The sequence below is a fragment of the Ramularia collo-cygni genome (genome assembly GCF_900074925.1).
Source record: "Ramularia collo-cygni strain URUG2 genome assembly, contig: RCC_scaffold01, whole genome shotgun sequence".
NCBI lineage: Eukaryota > Fungi > Ascomycota > Dothideomycetes > Mycosphaerellales > Mycosphaerellaceae > Ramularia > Ramularia collo-cygni.
In genome coordinates, this window is record NW_019716255.1 from 4590180 (window position 1) to 4613466 (window position 23287).

At 52.6% G+C, this 23287-nt stretch overlaps 10 protein-coding genes; 5 read left to right on the plus strand and 5 right to left on the minus strand.

Moving 5' to 3' along the window:
- Positions 1-290: 290 nt before the first annotated feature.
- RCC_12030 (uncharacterized protein) lies at positions 291-1598 on the minus strand (the record flags this gene model as incomplete). XM_023766773.1 has 2 exons in its annotated part: positions 291-1452; positions 1528-1598. 2 exons carry the CDS (start codon positions 1596-1598, stop codon positions 291-293), a joined length of 1233 nt encoding a protein of 410 aa, XP_023622541.1.
- A 1394-nt stretch (positions 1599-2992) lies between these two features.
- On the minus strand, positions 2993-3295 carry RCC_01484 (uncharacterized protein; the record flags this gene model as incomplete). Its single annotated transcript, XM_023766774.1, has 1 exon — positions 2993-3295. One exon carries the CDS (start codon positions 3293-3295, stop codon positions 2993-2995), a length of 303 nt encoding a protein of 100 aa, XP_023622542.1.
- Positions 3296-3415: 120 nt separating this feature from the next.
- On the plus strand, positions 3416-4357 carry RCC_01485 (uncharacterized protein; the record flags this gene model as incomplete). Its single annotated transcript, XM_023766775.1, has 1 exon — positions 3416-4357. One exon carries the CDS (start codon positions 3416-3418, stop codon positions 4355-4357), a length of 942 nt encoding a protein of 313 aa, XP_023622543.1.
- A 279-nt stretch (positions 4358-4636) lies between these two features.
- RCC_01486 (uncharacterized protein) lies at positions 4637-6593 on the minus strand (the record flags this gene model as incomplete). XM_023766776.1 has 4 exons in its annotated part: positions 4637-4659; positions 4791-5528; positions 5583-6317; positions 6389-6593. 4 exons carry the CDS (start codon positions 6591-6593, stop codon positions 4637-4639), a joined length of 1701 nt encoding a protein of 566 aa, XP_023622544.1.
- Positions 6594-8631: 2038 nt separating this feature from the next.
- Positions 8632-8877, plus strand: RCC_12342 (uncharacterized protein; the record flags this gene model as incomplete). XM_023766777.1 has 2 exons in its annotated part: positions 8632-8680; positions 8732-8877. 2 exons carry the CDS (start codon positions 8632-8634, stop codon positions 8875-8877), a joined length of 195 nt encoding a protein of 64 aa, XP_023622545.1.
- An 889-nt stretch (positions 8878-9766) lies between these two features.
- Positions 9767-10892, minus strand: RCC_01487 (related to Y.lipolytica glyoxylate pathway regulator GPR1; the record flags this gene model as incomplete). XM_023766778.1 has 5 exons in its annotated part: positions 9767-9832; positions 9913-9967; positions 10028-10248; positions 10300-10465; positions 10525-10892. 5 exons carry the CDS (start codon positions 10890-10892, stop codon positions 9767-9769), a joined length of 876 nt encoding a protein of 291 aa, XP_023622546.1.
- A 1757-nt stretch (positions 10893-12649) lies between these two features.
- RCC_01488 (related to dehydrogenases with different specificities (related to short-chain alcohol dehydrogenases)) lies at positions 12650-13699 on the minus strand (the record flags this gene model as incomplete). XM_023766779.1 has 5 exons in its annotated part: positions 12650-12687; positions 12749-12841; positions 12894-12971; positions 13070-13174; positions 13240-13699. 5 exons carry the CDS (start codon positions 13697-13699, stop codon positions 12650-12652), a joined length of 774 nt encoding a protein of 257 aa, XP_023622547.1.
- An 847-nt stretch (positions 13700-14546) lies between these two features.
- Positions 14547-16135, plus strand: RCC_01489 (uncharacterized protein; the record flags this gene model as incomplete). XM_023766780.1 has 3 exons in its annotated part: positions 14547-15648; positions 15713-15807; positions 15860-16135. The coding sequence occupies 3 exons, from the start codon at positions 14547-14549 to the stop codon at positions 16133-16135; spliced, it is 1473 nt and encodes a 490-aa protein (XP_023622548.1).
- An 896-nt stretch (positions 16136-17031) lies between these two features.
- On the plus strand, positions 17032-18534 carry RCC_01490 (uncharacterized protein; the record flags this gene model as incomplete). XM_023766781.1 has 4 exons in its annotated part: positions 17032-17176; positions 17248-17334; positions 17390-17443; positions 17501-18534. 4 exons carry the CDS (start codon positions 17032-17034, stop codon positions 18532-18534), a joined length of 1320 nt encoding a protein of 439 aa, XP_023622549.1.
- Positions 18535-19954: 1420 nt separating this feature from the next.
- RCC_01491 (uncharacterized protein) lies at positions 19955-22438 on the plus strand (the record flags this gene model as incomplete). Its single annotated transcript, XM_023766782.1, has 1 exon — positions 19955-22438. The coding sequence occupies one exon, from the start codon at positions 19955-19957 to the stop codon at positions 22436-22438; it is 2484 nt and encodes an 827-aa protein (XP_023622550.1).
- Between the last annotated feature and the right edge of the window lie 849 nt (positions 22439-23287).

Consider the following 23287-nt stretch of genomic DNA (forward strand, 5'->3'; position numbering starts at 1 on the left):
CCCTTTTACGGTCGAGTCCGTGAACATCTCCACTCCGCTCCGCTCCGAGCGGCATGACGTAGCGGACGAACCATTCTTGGGAAAGTTCTGAACAGAACAAATACAAACTACTGTAGGTTAGGCAAAGGCCCGAAGATGGCATTGGAAATAGTATGGAAATAATGTTGAATTGGATTGAATTGATGGCAGGGATATCATTGGCGTCACCTGGAGCCGAGCACTGTTGTAGCTCTGATGAATACCTGCATCACGCCTTGCTATGCCGCCCTCCCTCATAAATCGGGTATTCATCAAATCTCCCTCCAACTGCCTTGGACAGGCTTCCTCCCAAACGCCTGGTATCCTCCTTGCTGTGCTTGTGGTTGTTGATACTGACCTGCTGGCGACGTACTCCCCACATCCTGGGTATGATATGAAGGAGCCGCTCCTCCATACCCTCTCTGACCTGCATCTCCATATCCTGCTGAATCGTAATATGGCTGTTGTTGTTGTTGTTGTTGTTGTTGTTGTTGAGGTTGCTGTTGCTGTTGATAATAATCCGCCGAACTTCCATACGCCGCAGCGGGAGCAGGAGCAGGAGCAGCGGAGTAACCACCACCATAAGGTGAAGAAGTTGCCACGGGACTTGCCCCAGATTGGTAGACGGGAGAGGTGTATCCTGCGGCTTGTGAGGTATATCCATGCGGGCTTTGTGTCGTCGCATATGCATCCCTCTGCTGTGCCGCTCCATATGCGCTCGTCTGTTGTTGCTGTTGCTGTCTTCCATACGGACTCGCCTGAGCTCCATACCCACTGCTTTGTTGTTGTCCTCCATATGCACTCCCCATCCCCGGACTCCGCTGCTCATATCCCCCACCATAATCATGATACGGACTAGCAATCATCGCCCCGGCCCCCAAATCCGCCGCTTCCTGTCGACGTCCATTATACTCTCTCCCATCCCTCCCCAACAACCCCACCTCTTGTTGCTGCTGTTGATGACGATACGCAGGCTGTAACTTATCCATCTCAACTCCTTCCTGCTCCTTATCATCCCCATCATCCCCATGATGCTCCACCCTCTTACTAGTAGCCGTATCCCAACTCGGCATCGCCGGCAAAGAATCCTCATGCAGCCTCCCAGACGAACTCTCAAACGTCGCCGTACTCTTCACCCCACTTCCTCCTGGCGCAGCGCCAAAATATCCTGTATTCATCGGCATCGGCGCCGCATACTGTCCTCCATACCCACCTCCTCCTCCCGCGCCAAAAGGTGTCGGAGGCGCTTGCTGATACCCTCCCCCGTCTTTCGACCTCCTCCCCCCTCCTCTCGGTGAAGGACAACAAGCATTACAGCACGCCAAACACCCACAACAACATTCCACTCCGCAGCACAGACAGCGCACACAGCACCAAATCAAAGAAAGGGCGATCAAGGAGCCGAAGATTATGGCTGCTATTACGGGCCATTTACTACATCATCACCATGTAAAGTATTAGTAGATGTTCGGCAGAGTGATATGGTCTGGGACGGGAAGGGATATGTACCAGTATGTCTTACTCATACACGCGTCCCATGAACTGAACGTATTCTTCACGCCATTGAGTGTGTCGGCCATCTTCTGGCGCGTGTATACAATCTTCCGAGAGTGATATTGATATGAGGATGATGGGAGGGCAAAGACAGCAGTCCAGCTGGCTGGCTGGCTGGCTGGCTGATGAGGTAAGGAAGCTGGCCGATCTGTGGATGATAACGAACGAAAGCTGGGCCGGAGGGATAAGGTAAGGTGAGATGGAGGTTCTTAGGTAGGTAAGGTGGGAGAAATGATAGCAAGATGTCCTCGGCTCGCGACGGATCGAATCACAGAATATTGGTGAACATTGCCCGCTTTCGTCTCGCCCGCCACATGCTTTTTCTCCTCCCGAATCCCCAAGAAACTCATCAAAGGGAGGCGCCCAGAATTGACTTTCTGCATTGATTGCGCGTTCCATGTTGAAACGCGCCAAGTAGTTTTAGTGGCGGGGTTTCACAGGTTTGGGAGATCCGGGGTTGGGTTTTGGGTGGATGTCATCAATGATCATCAAAATGAAATATTTCGTCTTTAGGTTGATCTCTTGCTTCTTGAATTCATTCTTATATGTATATACATCCATGTACTACATACACGGAGACCTTGATCTTAGATCCAGAAGTCTTGACAATAAATCTCCTCAAATGCGTAGAGCGGACTGGACTGCCTTCCCTCCCTTCCATTATTATGCGGACATGCCTATGCCCTCTCTCATCTCTTCACAAAGACACCCACTCAATCCCACATCCCTACTTCCATCCATTCATCATCACCCCAATCAAGAAGGAGATGAAGAATAAACCTGCACCCTACCTGCCCCACCACAACTCTCCGATCCATTCCCTCGACACGCAAAATTACACCCCGCAGCAAACGCGTCCTCCTCCTGCCCCTCCGCCTTCATCGCTCCAGTCCTCATTGCTACACCCCCATAACACTCATCATAGAATTCCACTCCGCAGAATTTAAATCCTCTAGCCGAACAAGCCCGCATACAATTTCCCACCGTCGCGTTCGCCGTCCCGCCCGTGGGGATCAGAGACATGGTAAACGGCAAGACTCGGGCGGCTGAGCTGTCGAGATAACAGCCCCGGAATTTCCATTCGTCGATTTCCTTGGGGATGGATGTCATAGCTACCCAGGCGTTGTCGGAGAGGATGGAGATGCGGTTTCCTGCGCCGCAGATTTGCGATTTGTCCCCGGCACAGGACATGTTGCAGTCCTTTGGTAGGAGCGCGGAGGAAGGAGGGGGTGTGGTGTTGCCGCAGTAGCATTCCTTGCCGTATTCGGTTCCGCTGAATTTGTAGTTTTGGGAGCGGCAGGCGAGGGCACACTGGAGTGGGGTTTGGGTGGTGGAGGAACCGAGGAATTTGGGGAGGAGGCGGGAGGTCGACGGGTCGGAGAAGCAGCCTATTGGGATCAGCTCGGAGGGGAGAAGGGTGCTAGGGGAAGATGATGATGTCGTGGTTGTTGTGGTTGGTAGGCGGGTTTGTGAAGTGCTTGATGAGCTTGACGAGCTTGACGAGCTTGATGACGATGATGCTGATGATGATGGGACGAGTGATGCCAGTGTCGACGCAGCAGTCGATGTTGATGACGAGAAGGAGGCTGCTGCTGCTGCAACGACTCGAGCTCCCCAAACTGGATTGTTCATGGGAGTCCCCACACGTGATTTCATATAGCAAGCCACTCCTGAGAATGCGACTGCTACACATCCGGGAGTGGTGGAGCAGGTGTTGATGCATTGTTGGAAATTCAAGACGATGGCTGTTCGCATGTCTCCGCCCGAATAATCGATTCCGCATTCGACGAGGAAGGATTGTGAGTAGGAGGTGTAGGAGGCGCCGTTTGCTGTCGGGCATCTGATGGACGTGGTGAGAGGAGTGGGAGAGGATGTTGGAGGGGTTGATGTCGAGCTAATTGATATTGACGAGCTTGTAGCAAAGGAGGTTGTCGCAGAGGAGGTTGTCGCAGAGGAGGTTGTCGCAGAGGAGGTTATCGCAGAGGAGGTTGTCGCAGAGGAGGTTGTCGCAGAGGAGGTTGTCGCAGAGGAGGTTGTAGACGTGGATGATGCCGTCGATGAAGATGCAGTGCTGGTAACAGAAGAGGATGGACTTGAGGTGGAGCTGTCCGAGGATGAAGCGCTAGCGATCGACGAAGATGGACTTGGAGTAGAGCTCTCCGAGGTAGTGGTAGAAGATCTTGCGGATGAGGATGAAGTGCTTATAGTTGAAGAGGAGACGCTTGACGTCGAGCTTTCCAACGTCACTGGCAACGTAGCAGCAGGGATAGAGTCTGAAGTTGTCATAGAATCTCCACTGGAAGTCGGCGAGGTTGCAATACTAGTGCTTGAAGAAGTAGCACTTATAGTCGAGCTATCCGGCACTGAGAAAGTTGCAATAGAGGCTGTTGTGGAGCTGGTGTCGGATGTCGAAGTCGTTGTACTGCTGCTGCTCGGCGAAGAAGAAGAAGAAGCACTCGAAATAGAGCTGTCCGAGATGGATAAGGTCGTCACGGAAGACTCTGAGCTTGTAGATGTCGTGGGTATTTGGCTATTAGTCGACGCTTCACTCGCCACTGTCGTAGAGCTGGTCGAAGTTGAAGTAGAACTGGCAGAGCTCAAATCCATACTGGCACTGCTAGTTATGGTCGTCACACCCGATGAGATCACCGAATCGGTCGAGTCTGTAGAAATAGAGCTTCTCGACGAAGAGAGGCCAGTACTAGTCGAAAGGCCTTCAGCTATGAGCTTCGCCCCCCAGATCGCATTATTAGTGACCGCACCTCCTAGCACAGATTTGAGGTAACAGGCAGCGCCGGACAAGCTGACATCCACACACTGTGGATTCAAGGCACACGCAGATATGCACTGATCGAAAGAGTTGACGCCGACAAAAGCAAGATCACCCCCAAAGCGATCAACTCCACATTCGATCAGATAACGCTTGCCGGTGATTGTCACGACGGTGTTGTTTGATGTCGGACATGAGATCGTCAACGAGGATGGAGCCGGGGGAGCTCCTGTGGCAGCCGTAGTGCTTGAAGAGGTAGTCGAAGTCGTGACAGCGGACGAAGACGAGGGTGAGCTACCGGCGGTCCAATCCGGGTCCTGAAAGACAGTAAGTCGACTACCAGCACCACAAAGCTGAGAAGGATCATTGGCGCACGTCATGCTACACTCTCCAGCAGCAGTCCGGATCGCACCAGCAGCAAAGCTGTTCCCGCAATAGCATTCCGTACCGTACTCCGCGCCGAAGTATTGATATCCAGAGCAGAAACTGGCACACACATCCAGCGACATGGAATTGCTGGTGGTGGACTTGCCAGTCAATGCCCGACCAAAAGTCGCTTCAGTATAACAATCAGAGTAGAAGAAGTCCCCGGCAGTCTCAGGAGTACCAGGGATTGGCAGGAACTTTGTCGTGCCGGCGGAGAAGAGCGAAATGCGGTTGCTGCCGCCACAAGTTTCGCTGGAGTTTCYGGGACAGGCCATTGAGCAGGAACTGTCTACAACTTGTGCGGCTTTGTAGCCGAGAATGTTGCCACAATAACATTGTGATCCGTACTCAAGTCCAGCAATGGTGTTACCACCATCCGCGCACGCCTTGGCACAACGAGATATCGTGTTGGCATTACTCTCGTAGGCCATGTTGGTGAGAGTTCGAGGATCCTGATCAGACCAACATCCCTGATACGTCATGCCTGCATAGGTCTGATTGTTGATCGAGCTGGACGATGTGTTCAATGCTGGATCGGGGTAAGGATCATCTCCAGCCTGTTGACGAGGATAGCCAAAGTCATAGGAACGATTGCCGTTGCCGTAGAAGTTGTCAGAAAACAGTCTAGCTTGGCCTGCAGCAGATGCCATGATAGTGCCAGCATCGTGACCTGCATTGACAAAGTCCACGGTATCACAGTTCCGCCCGGTTGGATCAGAACATGACACGGGGAATGCCTTGATGTAGTTGAAGAATCGCTCTGTATTTGTTGATTAGCTCAGATCGGGATAGATTCTTGATCTACATCTCTCACCATTCCGATTCGCACCAGTCGTGCGAGGTGCACAAGTCGATGAAGTATCACCAAGATCCTGTGTGCCGCGTACATAGTTGATCGCCTTGCTCTGATAGTTTGCGAGTATAGCAGAGCGACCCTGTGCGACGAGACTCGTCCCATATGTCATGGGATAATCAGCAAATTTGGCGAAACCCTCCCGATAGTCGTCATATGTCAGACAGGATGCAGTAGACATTGGACGAGATGTGCTCAGCCAGACGAAGCTGTTCGGGTTTCCAATCCAGTAGCTTACCGGAGATCGGGTGCCAAGCTGAGGACCAATCGCAGCGTATCGCTGCACTGCCTGAGCTCCAAGAGAGTGACCAGCGATGACAATCTGCTTCATTTCGGGAAACAGTGCGGCATTGTCAAAGTGTCGAATGATTTGATCCAGGACATCATACGATGACGTGCTCGTGGACGTGTATGGATATTGATTGTTCCCACCAGCAGCCCACTGTGAGCCAGGCCAAACGAGAGCATTGGAGGTCGAGCCMCTATTGGGCTTCAGGCCTGCAGTCCATGGATAGCCTTTGTTTTTGTCTTCTCCGTTTGGAAAGTAAGGTGCGACGATCGCGACGGTATCGAAGCTGATGTCTGAGTTCTTGGACTGGGAGAGAGCAGAGAGCATGTTGGACATGTAGGTGCCAGGATCTCGATTGACGCCGTGGATGATCACTACAGCACGCTTGAGTCTACGCCCATCCAAACCTATTAGGTGGGTTAGTTTGGTCTTCTCGTATCGGAGGCCCTCCTTGATATTGCAGAGAGTCATGACTTACGTTGTCTATTCTTTCCAAGGCTCTGGTAGTTTGTCAACGTCAAATTCTTGTTTTTACCAGTCGGATCTTGGACGCGGAAGTAGGTGATTTCAGCTCCTGGGACTTTGGGAAGTGCGGTGTCGATGACATCTCCTGCATGCTGTTGGGCGTATGCGGTCGACAGAAAGCACGCAGCAACAGCCGTGACACAAGCTGAGAGACGCATTTTGCGTGATGTAGAGGTATCACTACAGGAGACGTTGAAGGGCTATCTTTCGAGAGGACAGAAGGAAAGAGAGTGCCTATCAGTCGAGCCCTTTCGCTTGGGAAATGCTCAAGGTCATGGAACGGCCAGAATCACCTACACTTTGCTGCCAAGCCCATGTCTTTGCCCCGTACTTACAAAAATGATCTTTGACTGGGAAATATGCACGCCCCAACAATGAGCCACGTGGAGGAAACGGGGTCTCGAGCTCCCATTGCGATGGTTCTTTGTTGGATGTGGTCATCACAGCGGGAGGATTACTGAAAGGCYGCGCATTGTAGACAAAGCTGAGCCAGTTCGAGGGTCGCTTTTCACGAGAAAGCCTCATTATGCAGCCATCCGTCTGCGTGGTAGGAAGTTTCGAGCTCATCGGCCGGATATGGCAGACCGAATACCTATTCCTGGCAGCTTGGTGATTGAGTACGTGTAGCTTTGCACGATTCGGCTTGCGTCAGACACTTATTGAATGTGTCGGTATCATATTGTCAGCGTGTGCTTCCAGGAGAGGAGGTGAGGTCTGGCAGGCCTGGCTCTGAGCTGAAAGCAACCAAGAGTTGAACGCCACCATCAACACGTGCTCTCGCTTTGTTCTCGGCTAGAAAGACCATTCATCTCGGGCTGATGCTGGTGCTGCGATGATGGCGACGGGAGAGGATGATCGGTGCTCGGGTAGCGTTTGCTGGATGTGCGGCTGATGATGTCCAATCCAAGCCACATGGCCGTACGGCGTCCGCTGTCAAAAGATCCGAGACAGTAAAAGTCAGCGCAGAAAACCGTGAGGTTCGCAGCAAGACAGGGTCCATCTAAGTTAGTTGATCCCGCCAGCAGGGGCATAAGATGAGGAGGGCGATCGTTGGGCACGAACAGATTCAAATCTGGTGGTTGTTTCAAACCGATGTCATCGCATCCGGGTGCCTCCACCCTGGAATTCTCACCTTTCATTTCACGCACGCGAGGCACGCTCGCGTCCCTTCTGCAGTCTTTCCTCATGCTTGTGGTCGCCTCATGAAAGCCGCCAGCAACACATCATCGTGGAGAAAGGCGCCCTCTCGGGAATATTTCCCGTGCCATGGACTCGGGTTCGTGGCAGCCTGCTGRCAGCTGCGGACCAGGCGACAGCCGCGACATGACGCTTGGCAAAGATGGTATAGCTGCACCCCTCCCCCACCTAATTGGGCGCAAGGTATGTCGCATCCGCAAGGGGAATGTGTGAGGCAGCAACGAGGCTGAAAATTGGGGTTTGGACTGGCTGCGCCGCCAACTCGATGCCCAATCACATACACACACCAATCGGTCAACCTGGTGCGTGTTTCGCGATGACAGGTTTCCTTTCCGGGTCACCTGGTTGAAACCATACGTAGCATCCTGGCTTGAGATCCCCGAAATCAACCAATGATGGTGAGCATGTTACTCTGGCCAGCTCCACTGGAATCCTTGACGCACCCGTTCGCAGCACGCGAACTGTGAGCCTGGAAGGCTTGCCGAGGACGTCCATGTTCATCTGCCTGCCATGGCACATCATAGGATGACTCAAGCTTTGCCACCGACTTCCGTTTCAGGCTCCGTTGCCTACTGGACTGCCTAGACATCAGGCCAATCGTAGAGGCCGCCTCATTTGGGTGGCCATGACGATGGTAGGTCGCCCTCTCAAGTGCGTTGTTCTTGAAGTTCTTCTTGCGCATCTCTCCTCCTTCTTCTTCATCACCTCTTCCTGCGAACGAAATCAAAGTACAAACACCCATCAGCCGTGTTCCATATCCAACGCCGAAACAACCACGACTCATCGCCAATACCACGCCACGTTCCACATTTCCGCCAACCTACATCTCATATAAAACCAAACGCGGTCTCATCGTTCCACATTGCCACCGATCACGCCTCTACACAACCAAAGGCAACATCCACACACACACACACACACACACACACACACACAACGTTCCAATACAAACCGCGCTACTTTCGCCACAATCTGATTGATCATCCTGCCACATCTACAATGGCGCGAGAGCAAGTCAAGATAATCAAAGGACGCGAGGACAGGCACAGTATGTCTGACATCCTATCAACCTCAGCTACATCCACTGACCGTCTGGCAGGCACCTACTCCTCCTCGAACGGCAGCAGAGACGCAAGCCCGACATACAGCAAGCCCACCAAAGTTGTTGTGCATAACAAGCAAGGCCCTGTAGACAAGGACGAGCCTTCCACTCGTGATATTGGGTATGGGAGTGTGAGGCGATGAAGCAGAGTGCTTGTGACATGCAGAAGCGGAAGGATTTGTTGTCTCCGATTGAAATGGCCGCACTGTTCAGCTTGAACTTTTGACGTCGGGAGGATTTGATAGACTTTGCATGGCGTTTAGCGAGATACCCTAGGTGGATTGATTGTACGATTTGATGATTTCACATATAGCTAGTCGAAAGGAACAATAGACTTGTTGAACAAGCTAAAGCTACCCACAATAGGTTCCGTTGCCGATCAACGGGTTCACAGGGTCGGCGGCAGTCAAGGGTATGGTACTTTTTATAACAACAACGACCACGGTTAGGAAGACACAGATCTTCAAGACATTTGACTCTCGGTAAGTTTGCTTCTTTTAGCGTTTTTAGCTACCTGTTCGTGAGCCTTGTCGTAGATTACATAGGAAGAGACCTGGAAAGCCTCATTTTTGTTGATCATTTGGGATTTGTGAAATCGAAGGCTGGTTTGACTCTGTTATTATTGCCGGAAGGAACGATACACTTGACGAAAAGGGTGAAGCTGCCGACTGCACCGTGTCGATCCAGCGTCTAGGTAGACGCCATGCATATAGAATCCTGCCGCGCCGGGATGTCACTACACCGAATGTTTCGAACGAACGTCCCTCTACTGTGTCCCTTCGATGTTCGTCCGGGTGCTTCCTGAATCCTAAAAGTCGATATCGGCTCGAAATGCACGCGAATTAAACCTAACTAACAGCATTTGGCAGTGCTAGCACACCAGCACAGGGACTTGGGTTTGAAGGTTGTTGATAGATATTAGATTCATGATATTGTACACGTTATATCATCCGAGCTGGTCGCGCTCAGGACAACCGGCTCCCATCAAAGCCGTCATCTGTTTGGGGATATATTCATCTCCGTGTGCACACTCTAAACAGAGTTCTCGGCGTCAAGGCGAGCCTGGCTGTTGTCAACCTTGCCACGCTTCTCACGTCCCTGTTGGATGTCAGCGTTCCTGTTGAAATCTCAAGGATTTGGGGAATAATGACCTTGTCTGACCATGGGAAGTGGACTACTGGGACGACGAAGAACGAGTTACTAGAGTCGGCCATACCAGCGAAGGCGTTGTACCTGAGTTTTTTGTTAGCAAAATGGGAGCTTCCTTTTGAATGGCAGGTGCAGATATCTTACCAAGCGGCGAAAGCGGCAATGATTCCAAAGGCACCTCCTGCGCGTAGCAATGCAGTGTGTGGGGCACCAGTGGTCATGCCATCGACAGTCTCGGTAGTGAAGTACAGGTAGGCGAGACCAAGGAAGAGGAACGCCATGTCCAGGGTGAAGAATAGGAAGAAGAACGCGACGGTCGACTTCAGCGTGAGGATGGTGAGGAGAGTCGTGAAGATGAACCATCCCTAGAATGGTATCAGTGATGTTTTCCCCCACCTAGCAATACGCGGACTTACAAAGAGGTAGAGCGAGAACGAGTTCAGGAACGGCGCAGGAGAGTCCGCTTCGAGCGTGGATATGATCTCGAAACCACCTGGAGTGAGAATGATTGCAGTACCGATCCAGAATCCACCGTAAGACGAAAGAGCAGTAGCACCGAAAGTGTTACCAACAGCCATTTCCCTGGGGTTTTGCGTTAGCCAGTCGCATCTGCCAACGCCGTACAAACTTTGAATACACACCACATTCCTGCGAGAAGCTGAACAAGACCACCATACGCGAAAGCAGCACCGATGACAATGTTTGGCTCGGAAAGACCCTTGGTTCCCAGATTGATGGCGGAGAGCAAGAAAGTTGTCAATGCGAAACCGCAAAGCCCAAGAGGAGCTGGGTTGGCGAACTTGCGCTTCTCGGTAGACTTGTAGAGACCTGGCTGAAGCTCACCACCAAAGGCAGCGAGACGGACGGAGTCTCCAGTGTTGATATGCGCGAGCGGGTTGCCGCCATAGTCATATGGCTTGCGCATCTGCGCGCCGTTCGCGTGGTCGTGCGAGCTGGTACCATTGGTACCTTCCTTTACGGAGTTGTACTCTTGAGGGACGGTCGACATCTTGGCTGCGATTCAAATCAATGAGGTAGACCGGGGCGGGTACGAGGGGGAGGAGCGCGTGCGCATATATACCCAGCTGGCTAAGCGGAAAACAAAAACTGCTAGATGGTAAGCTACGAGAGTGCACGATGAACCTTAACATCATCGTGCTGCCGATCCTGTCGTCCCACAGTTCAACTTCGGTATGGGGCCCCACATAACTAAGGGTTGGGGGCGCATCCTGTTCGGGGACAAGGGCATTGCGACAGGCCAATGAACACGCGAGTTAGAGATTGGTTTTCTTTGACGAGCGTGCACGGAGTGCCGTTTGCCCTTCCTTCCTGAGGTGTCGATAAAACGGCGTTGTTCTGGTGGAGTCTTCCGAAGCTTTTCGCACCCAAGTCGGTCGTTCCGGAAGAGCCATCCGCTTTTTCACCATATCTTCCTTCATACGCAGCGATGCCGTGTGGGATCCGCGATATCGAGGTGCTGATTTGGCATTCTTCGGCAGCTAAACGACATGCTCACCCACCAACCATTGTCCTCACATGCTTGTCCAGGGATCTTCCATCGCTGATGAAGCGGAGACGTGTGATCAGCTTCCTCCTACGTCAATGGAGGAGCTCCCAATCGGCGGCTAAGCTTTGACAACGGGCGTCAGCGGCGCCGAATTCTCTTTGCGTCAAATCTCCAAAGCAAAGTCTGTTTGCGGACACCTCGTGTCGAGATAACATCGACTTCGGCGAGAAAGAGTCTGGTCGCGTGGACTGTGATGAGCATATGGTGCGTAATAGCCACGCCTTGCCAATGCTGCCAACGGTGAGATTGCGGAGGTGAACGCGACGTCGACATGCTTGGAAGCTGTTTTTTGTCATCATTTTCCCCGGTCCCCACAATTGGTTCAAGGTTGCATCTTGAGATCCCCGGCATCGGACATTCTTCGCAATATCTCAAAGCAGCCATAGGTTTTGCTATAACCGCGGCTTTCAACGACCATATCCATCATGCCGGACTGTAAGTTCTTAGCCCTGTGCCAGATCCGAACCGACTTTTGAGAAGGCGGAGCGGAGCAGAGACCCTGTGGAGTTGAACGGTGTTTGTTTCGACCACGCTCGTCTGCAACACACGGCTGAGGCTCGGATCTGGAGACAGTGGAGTGCAGTGCTTCGGTAAATACCAGGTCCGGGGACGGCGCCCGTTCCGGCCACAGAACTAGAAGAACGAGATTCGCAAGTGCTCATATGACAATACGACGAAGATTTGCGCAATGCAACTGCCGCTTTGGACGAGAGACGAGCACAGAACACACAACACATAACGATCATGTACCGTCCATGCCACTCTCGGAGACTGTTTTTRGCATGAAATGGCGGCAAGAAATTCCCTACTTCTTCCACGCGACCCTACACCGCGTGCTCCGCATGAGCTAGCGGACCAGGGAGTGCAGGCTTAGACGCATCACTTCTCGCCACGGTTCACTAAACAAGCACCATAAGCACTACAAGCAACGCCGTCGGGCACGCGGAATGACATGGGCCCATGCATTTGCGCGGTTATCACAGCTGAGTATTTTATTACATCTTCTCTTTGCATCGGAGATTTGTCAGACCCAAAAGACCCTCTAGAGCATACTGGCGCTGGCACGTCGGCACCGAACTAATCTCGCAGAGCGGTAGTGAAGGTGGGCTTTTGTTCATACAAGAGCAACTTTCGATGCCATCCCGTCCAGTGCGTTCTAGGCTAAAATCTTGCCGGCCGGCTGGAAGGGACTCATCTCATCACGATGCGGTAACACCTCCATCGGCAGTCACGACCGCTTTATCAAAAGTTAGTCCAAACGGTAAACTTGGCAGAGTTCGTTGTGATGAATTACTCACCTCCATTCACAAAGGATTGTTCCTCATCGCACAGCGAAGCAACCAATTTCGCGACTCCGCCGATATCTGCCATACATCCCGGCCATTCCCCGACTTGGTTGACTGTTAGTCAAAGTACTCCACGGCCAGCGTTGGGACATCTTACAGCTTTTGTTCATCAGGGCCATACCCTCCAGATTTGGCGGGTTGGTTGCGAATCCTGCCCCGATGTTTGTCTGCATTCCTAGTAGCCAGGCAGAATGTTCAGCGTTTGATCATCGCAAGAAATGAGATGTAGGTCTCGGACTCAAGCCCTAGGCTTCGCACACCATGTGAACGTACCCCCACAGCAGATGGCATTGCATCGAATGCCCTTCATTCTGTAGAACGCAGTGGTGTTCTTGGTGAGACCAATCAAACCATGCTTGGATGCGGTGTAGGCCGCTCCTATTGCGTTCAAGATCAGATAAACTCGGCGTGTCAGCAAGTACTTCACCTTAGAAAATACATACCAGCTGCACCACCTTTAAATGCGGAAACAGAAGCGATGTTAACAATAGCACCCTTGACCTCTGCCTTGAGCATCGAGTTAACCGCACGCTTGGTGACGAACGCTGGAGCCGTGAGGTTCAACGCAATGACACGATTCCACAGATCAAGCTCAAGTGTTCCAGCTGGATCGAATCGGTCTACGATACCAGCGTTGTTGATTGCATAGTCCAGGTGGCCGAACTTGGCCTCGATCTGTTGAAACAGAGAGTCAAATTCAGCTTCAGAGGTAATGTCCGTCTTGATGGCTAGAGTACGATCAGGGTAAGTCGATGAGGTCTTCTCATTGAAATCGGCCAATAGCTTGTCGTTGATGTCACAGATGACTACGTTGGCGCCAACGGAGAGAAAGTTGTCGGCGATGGCTCTGCCCAGTCCTCCAGCTCCTCCTGTTACGAGAACAGTCTTTCCTTGGTGGGCCATTCTTCTCGTTTTTTCGTTCGAAAGGAGATGAGGGATATGTTGAGTTATAGGTAGAGTTGAATGGGCGAGATGGGAATGAAAGGGAAGGTGAAAGGTAAACTGGACTTGATCAAGGGTGCCCTCCACGCTTGCTTACTTTATTCGATCTTCAGCTGACCGACATCCAAGTCTTGCTAACTTGTCTATCGTACGACTATTGAAGTCTTGGTTCCACTAGAATGAGTAGGAAACGAAGTTGTCCACAAGCCAAGAGTGGGTCCCATGTCACGTACGAGAATGTACAACGGGAACTTCGGGTTGTTTGTCGGGCGTCGTGAAGAGGAGCCCCGCTTTTGCAACTTTATGCAACATGGATGTTGCATAAGATCGATCGAACGGCATGATTGCATTCGTGGCCGTACACATGCTGTCCTGAGCACACGAATTGCAGACGAAGAGACGTCTGGCAAAAGAATGGAAGCGTCCGATAGCTTTACGGCACCCAGAGGACTGAACCGTGAGCTTGCTGGGGTTGTCAGCGATTCCGAAAGCACATCTGGTTTAAGCATTGCCTGTGTTCGCAATGACTGCCCTCATCCTCAAACATGGCGTCGAAGGTGCACAGCGGACAGTCACAGTTGTACATTGATGGATAATATCAATGGGCATACTCAATGGAGGTACTAGATGGTACCTGAATCGACCTCCGCGGTTGATGAGTGCTGTCGAGATCGAAGGATCGAGGAGGGATTTGCCCAGGCTGCAGCTTTCACCAAAGCATCATCAGTGCTCGAGCTTGAGCTCCAAGCTGTCCTCTATTCCCTCAAAACCACACATCTTCAGCAGACACAGACTGTGATCTATCACCATGACGAAGACTGCTCACTATAATCCAGAAGCCTCCTCATCGGCACCCCGCGCGGGCCACAACGAGACATCAAGCCGATATTTCGAGCACTCATCCGCACAGCGAATCAGCACCGACACCGTTGTCGTCGAGAGCATTCGAAAGGAGTACCCCGAACTTCACCTCACCGTCTCACCCTCACGTACCTGTAACATCCTCGCCTATGCCGCCGCCGGTCATGCGGGAATAGCACCTATAGACAAGGCCAATGAACGGCTTTCCTGGCGCAGTTACTACTCGCCCGCCAATCGTCTCAATGGAAACGGGACGCTCGCCGACAGTGTCAAGCTCGGCAAGTATCTGCTTGACTGGAAGAACAAGGAGTTTGTGGTATACATTATTGAGGGACGCGATGGAAGCATGCCCTACGGCGTCACTTCCAACCAGTACATTCTCTCAAGTGCCATAGAGGCTACCAATACGCTGCTTCTCGAAGTTGGCCAGTGGTCAAACTCTTTGCACGGCGAAGTCTGGGTTTTTGATGGAGGGTACTGGCAGAAGAGCAAGGAGCTGTACGACTCCGCCATCAAGAGCAGCTGGGAAGATGTGATCCTTGCACCTGACATGAAAAAGGCCATTAGAGATGATGTCGAGAACTTCTTCGACAGTCGTGCAACATATGAAAAGCTCAAGGTTCCTTGGAAGAGAGGCGAGATCTTCTGGGGTCCTCCAGGCAACGGGAAGACCATCAGCGTCAAGGCAATCATGCATACTCTGTACAGCCGCAAAGACCCGATCCCCACCCTCTACGTACGCAGTTTGTCCAGTTTCGGCGGACCAGAGTACAGCGTGAGCGAGATCTTTGCTCAGGCACGACAGGAAGCGCCTTGTCTTCTCGTCTTTGAGGACCTCGATTCCATGATAACTGATAACGTCCGCAGTTACTTCTTGAATGAAGTTGATGGTATTCGGAAGAACGATGGAATCCTCATCATCGGCTCTACTAACCATCTCGATCGCCTGGATCCGGGCATAGCAAAGAGACCTTCTCGGTTTGATCGCAAATTCCTCTTTCCCAACCCGAATGAGAAAGAGAGAGAAGCCTACATCAAGTATTGGCAAGGTCAGAATATGAATACCACAACCTGTGTCGAGAGATATTCGCTGACACGTTTACCTCCCAACAGGCAAGCTGAAAGATAACAAAGACCTGGAGTTTCCAAACAAGATCTGCCCAGCAGTCGCAAAAATTACAGAAGACTTCAGTTTTGCATTTCTCCAGGTCGGTACACATCCGTTCTAACTCGTGTAATGACATACTGACAACTTCTCAGGAAGCCATGATTGCAAGCCTGCTCGCAATTGCGAGAGAAGACAATGAGCTCGTGTGCGTAGAGTGCCTCGAACAGCATGGCAAGAGCATTGAGAATGCATCATGTGATCGCAAGATTGCACGACCCTTCAAGGGGTTGTTTGAATACGTCTGGTCCGTCAAACTTATGGACGATGAAGATCCCAGTCTGAACGACTTTCCTCTCTGGCGGCAATTGAAGAAGCAGATCAGGATCTTGCGGGAGGAGATGAGCGATGAGAAGGGCACAACGAAGTGATGAGCAGGCTTCACGATCTCGTGCACCTATGCTATGTTTGACGTCAACTGGTACCACGGAACTTTGACCTTGTGGAAACATCTGCCAAGTACACCTATATATTATTACAGCTCGAATGGGCCTGAGAAACGACAACGAAATCGAATGAACACATGCTGCTTCCACTGACTTCCATCCAGTGACTTGCGCACAGCGACTAGGCAGCCGCACTTGACTTCGATCCAAGTTTCTATGCGCGAGTCGCCGCTCTCCGGCCTCACGCGTTGCAGAAGCAGCGTGACTCGGGGTCTCCAACCACAATGCTTCTCTGAGGTTTCCTAGGCTAACCAACACGCAACCTCGCTTTCTCCCATATCACAATAGCCAATGGTAATGGAGGCAATTTTACAACGAACGATCACTATCACCGTACGAACTTTTAGGTTAAAACGTCTCTCGGCCATATTCTCCCCACAGCAATTTGAGCTGATTGGCAACGTTTTCTGAAACGCATCTCAACCCTTGGACATGACCTCGCTCACACTGCTTCAGCTTTTCCCACTGTGGTTTGAAACCCCTCGCGATCAACCAAGGCGAGCACGATGCCAGCAAAGGCGCTTCAATAATTTCGAATGATGTCGACGAGACGGGTTTGAAAGATGCTCCATCCCTTAAAGTCCGATACAAGGACAGTGCGCTTTAAGGTTCATGCTCCTCTTGTTGATCGACATCTTCATATTCCCTGCGATAGATACACGATCGCTTTGCTCCTGGTTCTTTTTAAAACCAACAGTCTCTCGTTTTACGCAGCACAAATTGTCCCTGTCTCTACCGCGCAGTACTGTTGACCATCAAAGAGGCTCAATCAGTACGCTGTATACTGATAATATCGACTGGGTGAAGATCAGATTGCCAGCATGTCGAACAGAGCTCTCGCATTCGGCAGCCTGTTGCTTGCTTACAATGCCATCGATACTCTTGCCATGGACGCTGGCCTAAACATTGATCTCGGCGGAGGCTTCAGCGGGGGAGGAGGAGGTAATGTTGATGCCGGTGCTGGTGGTTCGTGCTCGATCTTTTGATCACTTGGGACACATGCTGATCACTTGGGACACATGCTGATCACGATACAGGAGGACTTGGTCTGGGCATGAATATAGGAGGCGATGGTGGGTTGGGAGTCAATGTGGGCGGAGAGGGTGCGCATGTCGGGGTCGGTGGTTCGTAAAGATCAGCTCTGTTGTTCGCAAGTTGATGCTGACGTCTTGTTACCAGGAGCTGATGCGAATGTGGATGCTGGTGGTAACGGAGCTGGCGTTTCGGTTGAAGGTGCGTGGGCGGCACTCCGCGCGACGTTCGGAACCTAAGCTGACAACTGATATCTAGTGGGTGGTTCGGGCGACAGCTCTGGAAGCGCATCTGTTAACGCCGATGGGGGCGCATCTGGTAATGTCCATGGTGGACTGAGTGCTGGAGTCTCGGCGAATATTGCTTGGCCTGACTTGCAAGTTGGAGTCATCCCTGGCGGCGACGACGACGCGCCTGTATACACGCCGGCAGCTTCCATCYGGTCCTCATCTTCAGACCCCAACAAACCTGAACATACAGGCGAGCACAGGATCGCTTCGGGTGTCTTTTTCACTGCATCTGCGACTCACGACGTGCCACCTCCGCAATACACTATCCAGGGTGGACCAGCAAAGGTCATCTGCTTCCCACCTGGGGTTGGCGGTGGCGATGCAGGCGGGAAAGCTCCAGCACCGGGCATCACACCAKCCCCTACCGATAGCCCTGCTGGACTAGGAGCGGATGGTCTTTGCACAACGCTGGGCACAGTCCTCGACCCGCAATACGTCTACATCTCGTTCTCCACCCTCTTTGCCGGCTGCAAAGATGGAGACAAGATGAAGACCATTGGACCAACCTACGCCAACACAATGTTCTCCTTCCACTCGGATGCCATTTCCACGAGGTGTGCATCGTCAACGGCACCAGATGCGGCCCCGACCTACGGGCCTCCTGCTGCCATCAACTGGGATGATATCAACGGTTCTAAGGCAGATGGCTCGTCAAACTGCTTGAACATTGCTCCGCCAGCTGACTTCCTCAAGTCCTGTCCTCCCGAGTGGACACAACAGCTGTACTGGAACATTCAATTCCAGCCACCGCAGGTGCTCATGCAGGACAATTCTGAAAAAGGCAAATCCGCTGCCACGGATTGCACATCCTGTAGCAACGATGAAGCAGGAGCCACGGGAGCTGTGTACCGTGGAACCAATGGATCTGCGAGTGGCATTGCGGGTGCTCCACCATACAGTGGCGCGTCGAGTGTTCAGCATGGCCACGAGAGCTACGCCGGATGGCGCATGGTTGCCATGGGAATGTTTGTAGGTGTTCTGACTACGGCCGCCCTGCTCTGAGGAGGATGGTCCCCTGCATGATGGCGTTAGGGTGTAAGGATTTGTTGGCAGACGATACCGGAGATATACCATAGTTTGAGATGCTTTCGTATGGGATGCAGGGTATCCTATAATGATTGACGATGAATTTGTAAGGCTCGATTAGGATCYAATGTTGTCCGAGAATGCTACATGAATCATCCCATGGCGAGGCCGAAGTTTAGTCGATGCTGCATTTGCAGCTACCGTCACCTACCAGAGACTACGCAGGTTTATCTTGTCAGGTAGCGTGTGGTTTCGGCCGGAGATCTAGCTTCCTGTCGATGTGATGTAAGATACCAATCAGGAAGAGCAAGAAAGAAGTCAGGCAAAGGAAGAGCATTGCCAAGCCCTCACGTAAGCCGTCGCCGTCCCAACTTCAACCTCACCCTTCATCTTTCACCCTCTTCGTCTCCCGCGTCATCTACTTCCATCAAGCTTAGGCCGTGAGGCTGTCTGGAAGCAACATGAACCCCGACTGTACGGATCACGTACCTCTGCGATGCTTCCGTCGCCTCGCAAAGTAGCTCCGTTGCGACTGCTGGCCCGAGGCGCGACGGTCGGAGCATCTTCCATCTTCCATCTATGGCTTAGGCAGCCAAGGCAGCCTCTTTCGTCATGATCTCAGGATCAATAGTAGTGAAATGCTGCTCTGGGAGTTGTGAGTATCTCTGATGATCGCGGAGTATGTAATTCTGTATCTACATCACCTGCTGGTATGACTTCTCTTTCTGCTGATTGTCGGTATAGCATTGTGTCTGTACCATGTATCCTTGCGGTATATCAGCTTGCGGTAAACTACAGGGTAGCAAACTTGCATAAGAAACGGACACATTCTGTACCACGGAAGAATCAGTGGTCCGCGGACATTTCTGCAGAATTGTACTCTATACCCAAGCACACCCATTTCTTTTACATCGTTTCTTAATGCCCCTATATCTCTCTGGCCTGGCACCAGGTGTTTCTTTTGAAGATTTGGAACTGTACAAGACGACCACATACGCGCGCGGGCTTGGCTGTAGCAAACATCTGGAGCGCCAGAAAGATGACGTACATTGCAAGCACCAACGGGAGCGAATGTTTATACGATCAGGCTGCTGGCAGTATCGCCGCGCGGGACTCAACGGTCTGAGGTTCCCACGAACACGTCGTTGTAGTGTGGTTGACGAAGTCTCGCTGTCGGGAGCGTGAATTCACTCACCTATCGCGCCAAGCCAAATCTTGCCCTCAGACTACTGGCTCGCTTGTTTCGACGTCCCGCCCTCCCGTAGTTGGAACTCCACCACCATCTTTCAAATTCCATCCCGCTCTCCTCTTCTTCTCGACCACCACGACATCCGCGCATCCCATCGCGCCAGTCCTGGTTTCTCATCCACACAACCACCCCAACATTGCACACGCCATGGCGGCAAACATGCCTGCAATGGACAAGGCGCCCGCCTACATCCGCATGATGGATACCTCGCTGTCTCAGCGATTCTCTACTTTCCTCCGGCAGTGTACTCTGCACCTCATCGGCCGCGCGCCAGCATCACTGCCAAAGGCCATCATCAAGCAGGCCGTGCAAGTGGTGTACACACCAACCAAGACCAAGGTCATTGTCGAGACCAATGTCGTCGACACCAGTACCCCGACAACKGAAGGGGCGCACGGCATGGCTTTCACCCTGCCCACCCTCGCGTACCCGATCTGCGCCATGCTCTGCGCTGTGGCCGTCATCACCACCGCCGGGTGGGTCGCGCGCGCGCGCGCTCACTCTCGCCGCGCCGCCGCTCTGACCGCCCTCGAGTCGGAGGCCTCCGAGCTGGAGGTCTCCGAGATGCCAACAACAGAGCTGGACGGCCCAGAGCCAGGCTCTGATAGCAAGGAGCTACTTGCTACTCGCGCAAATGCGATTCTCAAGCAGTACAACTTCTTGAGCAAGTGCAAAGCGCTCGAGAACGACTGCGCCGAAAAGGCTGCGAGGATTGCTGCGCTGGAGTTCAAGGCCGAGCAGCAAGCGGCCAATATCGTCGCTGGCGCTACAGCACTGTCGGCGGCAAAGGAGACGCTCGAGTCTCTGCAGAAGGAAACTGCGCGCGTTTCCGACGAAACGAAGCTGTGTGAGGCCGCCTCGCAGCAGCTTTCTCTCAAAAAGTCCGAGGAGATCGTGGAGTTGGAGCACAAACTCAACAAGATGAGTATTGAGCTCGGTGGCTTGCGCAAGAACACGAAAGCGCTCGAAGCAGCAAAGGCGACAATCACAAGCCTTGAGACTGCCGCCGAGGAGTCTCGCCAGGAGCATGAGGAGGAAAAGCAGGAGATTCGCGAGAAGCAGCTTGCCGCCGAGCAGAGCGCGAAGCGGGAAGCCTCCGTCCTACTCTCCAAGATCGAGACTGAACGCCGCGTCAAGGAGCAGGAACAGCGTGCCATCAGCATTGCTTCTGCGGCAAAGCTTGCCGAGCTAGAGCAGAAGTTGAAGAAGGCGTCTGAGAGCTCCGGGAAGTCCCTTTTGGGCGAGAAGAAGGCTCACAAGGCGGCTATTGCTTCGGCTGCTGCTCTCGAGGAGTCAAAGAAAGCTTTGGAATCCGCCAATGCTCGTCTGGAGGCTGAGAAGAAGGCGCGATTTGCTGAAAGTGAGATCATGGCCGCTGAGAACAAGGCCCAATCTGCAGCATATGAGAGCATGGTGGCTGAGAACAGCGCCCACCTTGCAAGCAATTCGAGTATTGTCGCTGAGAATACGTCGTTAAAGTCCGCGAATGAGACTCTCGCCGACGAAAACATCCGCGCGCGCGAGGAGAAAGATGCAGCTGAGTCCAATCTGGAGAAGATGTCCGCCGAACTCAAGAAGCAGACGGACGCCCGGATGGATGTCACTCGTCGCAGTGCCGGTGTGCTTATGCAGAAAGCTGAGCTGCAAAAATGTGTTGATTCCCAGCAAGAGCAGATTGAGGCCTTGATGGGCAAGATTCTGGAGCTGGAGAAGCAGCTCGACACCAAGGATCAAGATGAGGATGACATTGTATCCCCGTCATCTGCACAGCCGCCATCTCCATCGCCACCATCCTCGGGTGCATTCTCGTCGTCTTCACCGCCACCATCCTTGGGTGCACCCTCGACGTCTCCACCGCCACCATTCTCAGGTGCATCCGCCGAAAGCAGCCAGCAGAATGAGGTCGCCGCCAACAGCGGCACTGGAGACAACGATGCTGGCTCTGATGAGCAGAAGGAGCAGGAGGGAGAGCCGGATGAGGAGGAGGAGAGCGATGAAGAGCATGATGCCGAGTGCGAGCCAGACGAGAACAAGGAAGGCGTTGACCGCAGCGCGGCACATGATGCGGAGCGCCACGAGGACTCCTATCTTGAGGAGAGCGAGCAGGGCGATCCCACGATCAACAATGCTGCCACCAGCACTCCTGCCACAGAAGGCGAGCAGCCAATCCAGACGAAACGCAAGAGACGTCGTCGAGGTGGTAGAGGTGGGGAGAAGCTGCGGAAAAGAGAAGCGGCTCTGCAGAGGGAAAACGACAGCTTGACTGTGGATGAGTCTGACCAGACGCTGAATGACGAGCCCGAGCAGCAGCAGAACGAGCCGGAAGAAGTCGACGACACTGCCACCCGCCAGGCCGGTGGTAACGAAGACATGGCCACCAACGAGCTCGACCCCACCGTCAACCCCTTCACGTTCCGCCCTTCCACCGCACAGCCAACGAAGAAGCATCGTTCCCGGTGCCCAAAGAAGCATTCCCTCAAGAAGGCAATCCACCAGAACACCCACGGGCGCACAGTTGAAGGTGTTTTGCATGTGCCTACTGGGCCAAAGGCAATGCGGCAGGCGATGGACTTCAGCAGCGGATTGCCTCGCAACCCATTCGGTCCTCAGGATCCCCCGGGGCGGTATTGAGTGGGCGAGTTGTGGGGCGTGACAGAGGGTGGAAGGAATTGATCGGAAAGAGGGTTGACAGACTTGTCGCAAGACGATGTCGTCCCCTCAAGGCCTTTCGGAGCAAGTACAGGGAGAGAACTAAATGGAAGGGTATGGGTCGACAGACGTGTCGTCGGACGCAGTCGTCCCCTTGATCAGCGGGAGGAAAGAACATCGGGGGTAATATGGGTTGATAGACTTGTTGCGCCGCTTGGGCAGCAACAACGTCGTCTCTTTTAGGCTCAGGAGAGCGGGAAATGGTGGGAAGTGGGAAATGTAATATAGGGTTGAACTGACTTATCACGCTGCCACAGAATAGCGGATGATGTCGTCCCCTGGGAGATCGTACTTTGCAAATATCAAATTCCGCATCGAACTCCTTCCTTCTGTACCGTGACTGCAACTCTCGACTTCTCGGTTACGTAGGCTCATCCTCAAGACAAATTGAGCAGTAAAGCAATAACTCTTGGATCTCTGTCGCTAGCTAATAGATGCAAGGAGAACACCTTAATCGCTAAGCCTGTTTCCCAGGCGATACGTAGCAAWAGGGCGAAGAAACAGACTGATCGAATGGGCCATCTCGCGAAGCTGCTCATTTTCTTGGGATATCGTATAGGATGTTGGTATCGTGCCGTCTTTACTTGTCGATTACTTCCAGAAAGCAAGATTGCAGCAAGCGAAAGGCCTCTCCAGACCACAAGTCTAGAAAAAAAAACATCATTCCCTTCAAGAAAGGTTCAAGACTGTCCGGAAAATCACAGAATCGAACTACACTCCAAAGAGCTCACGAGGCTAACCTGCTCCTACCTTATTCTCCAACCTCAAGTC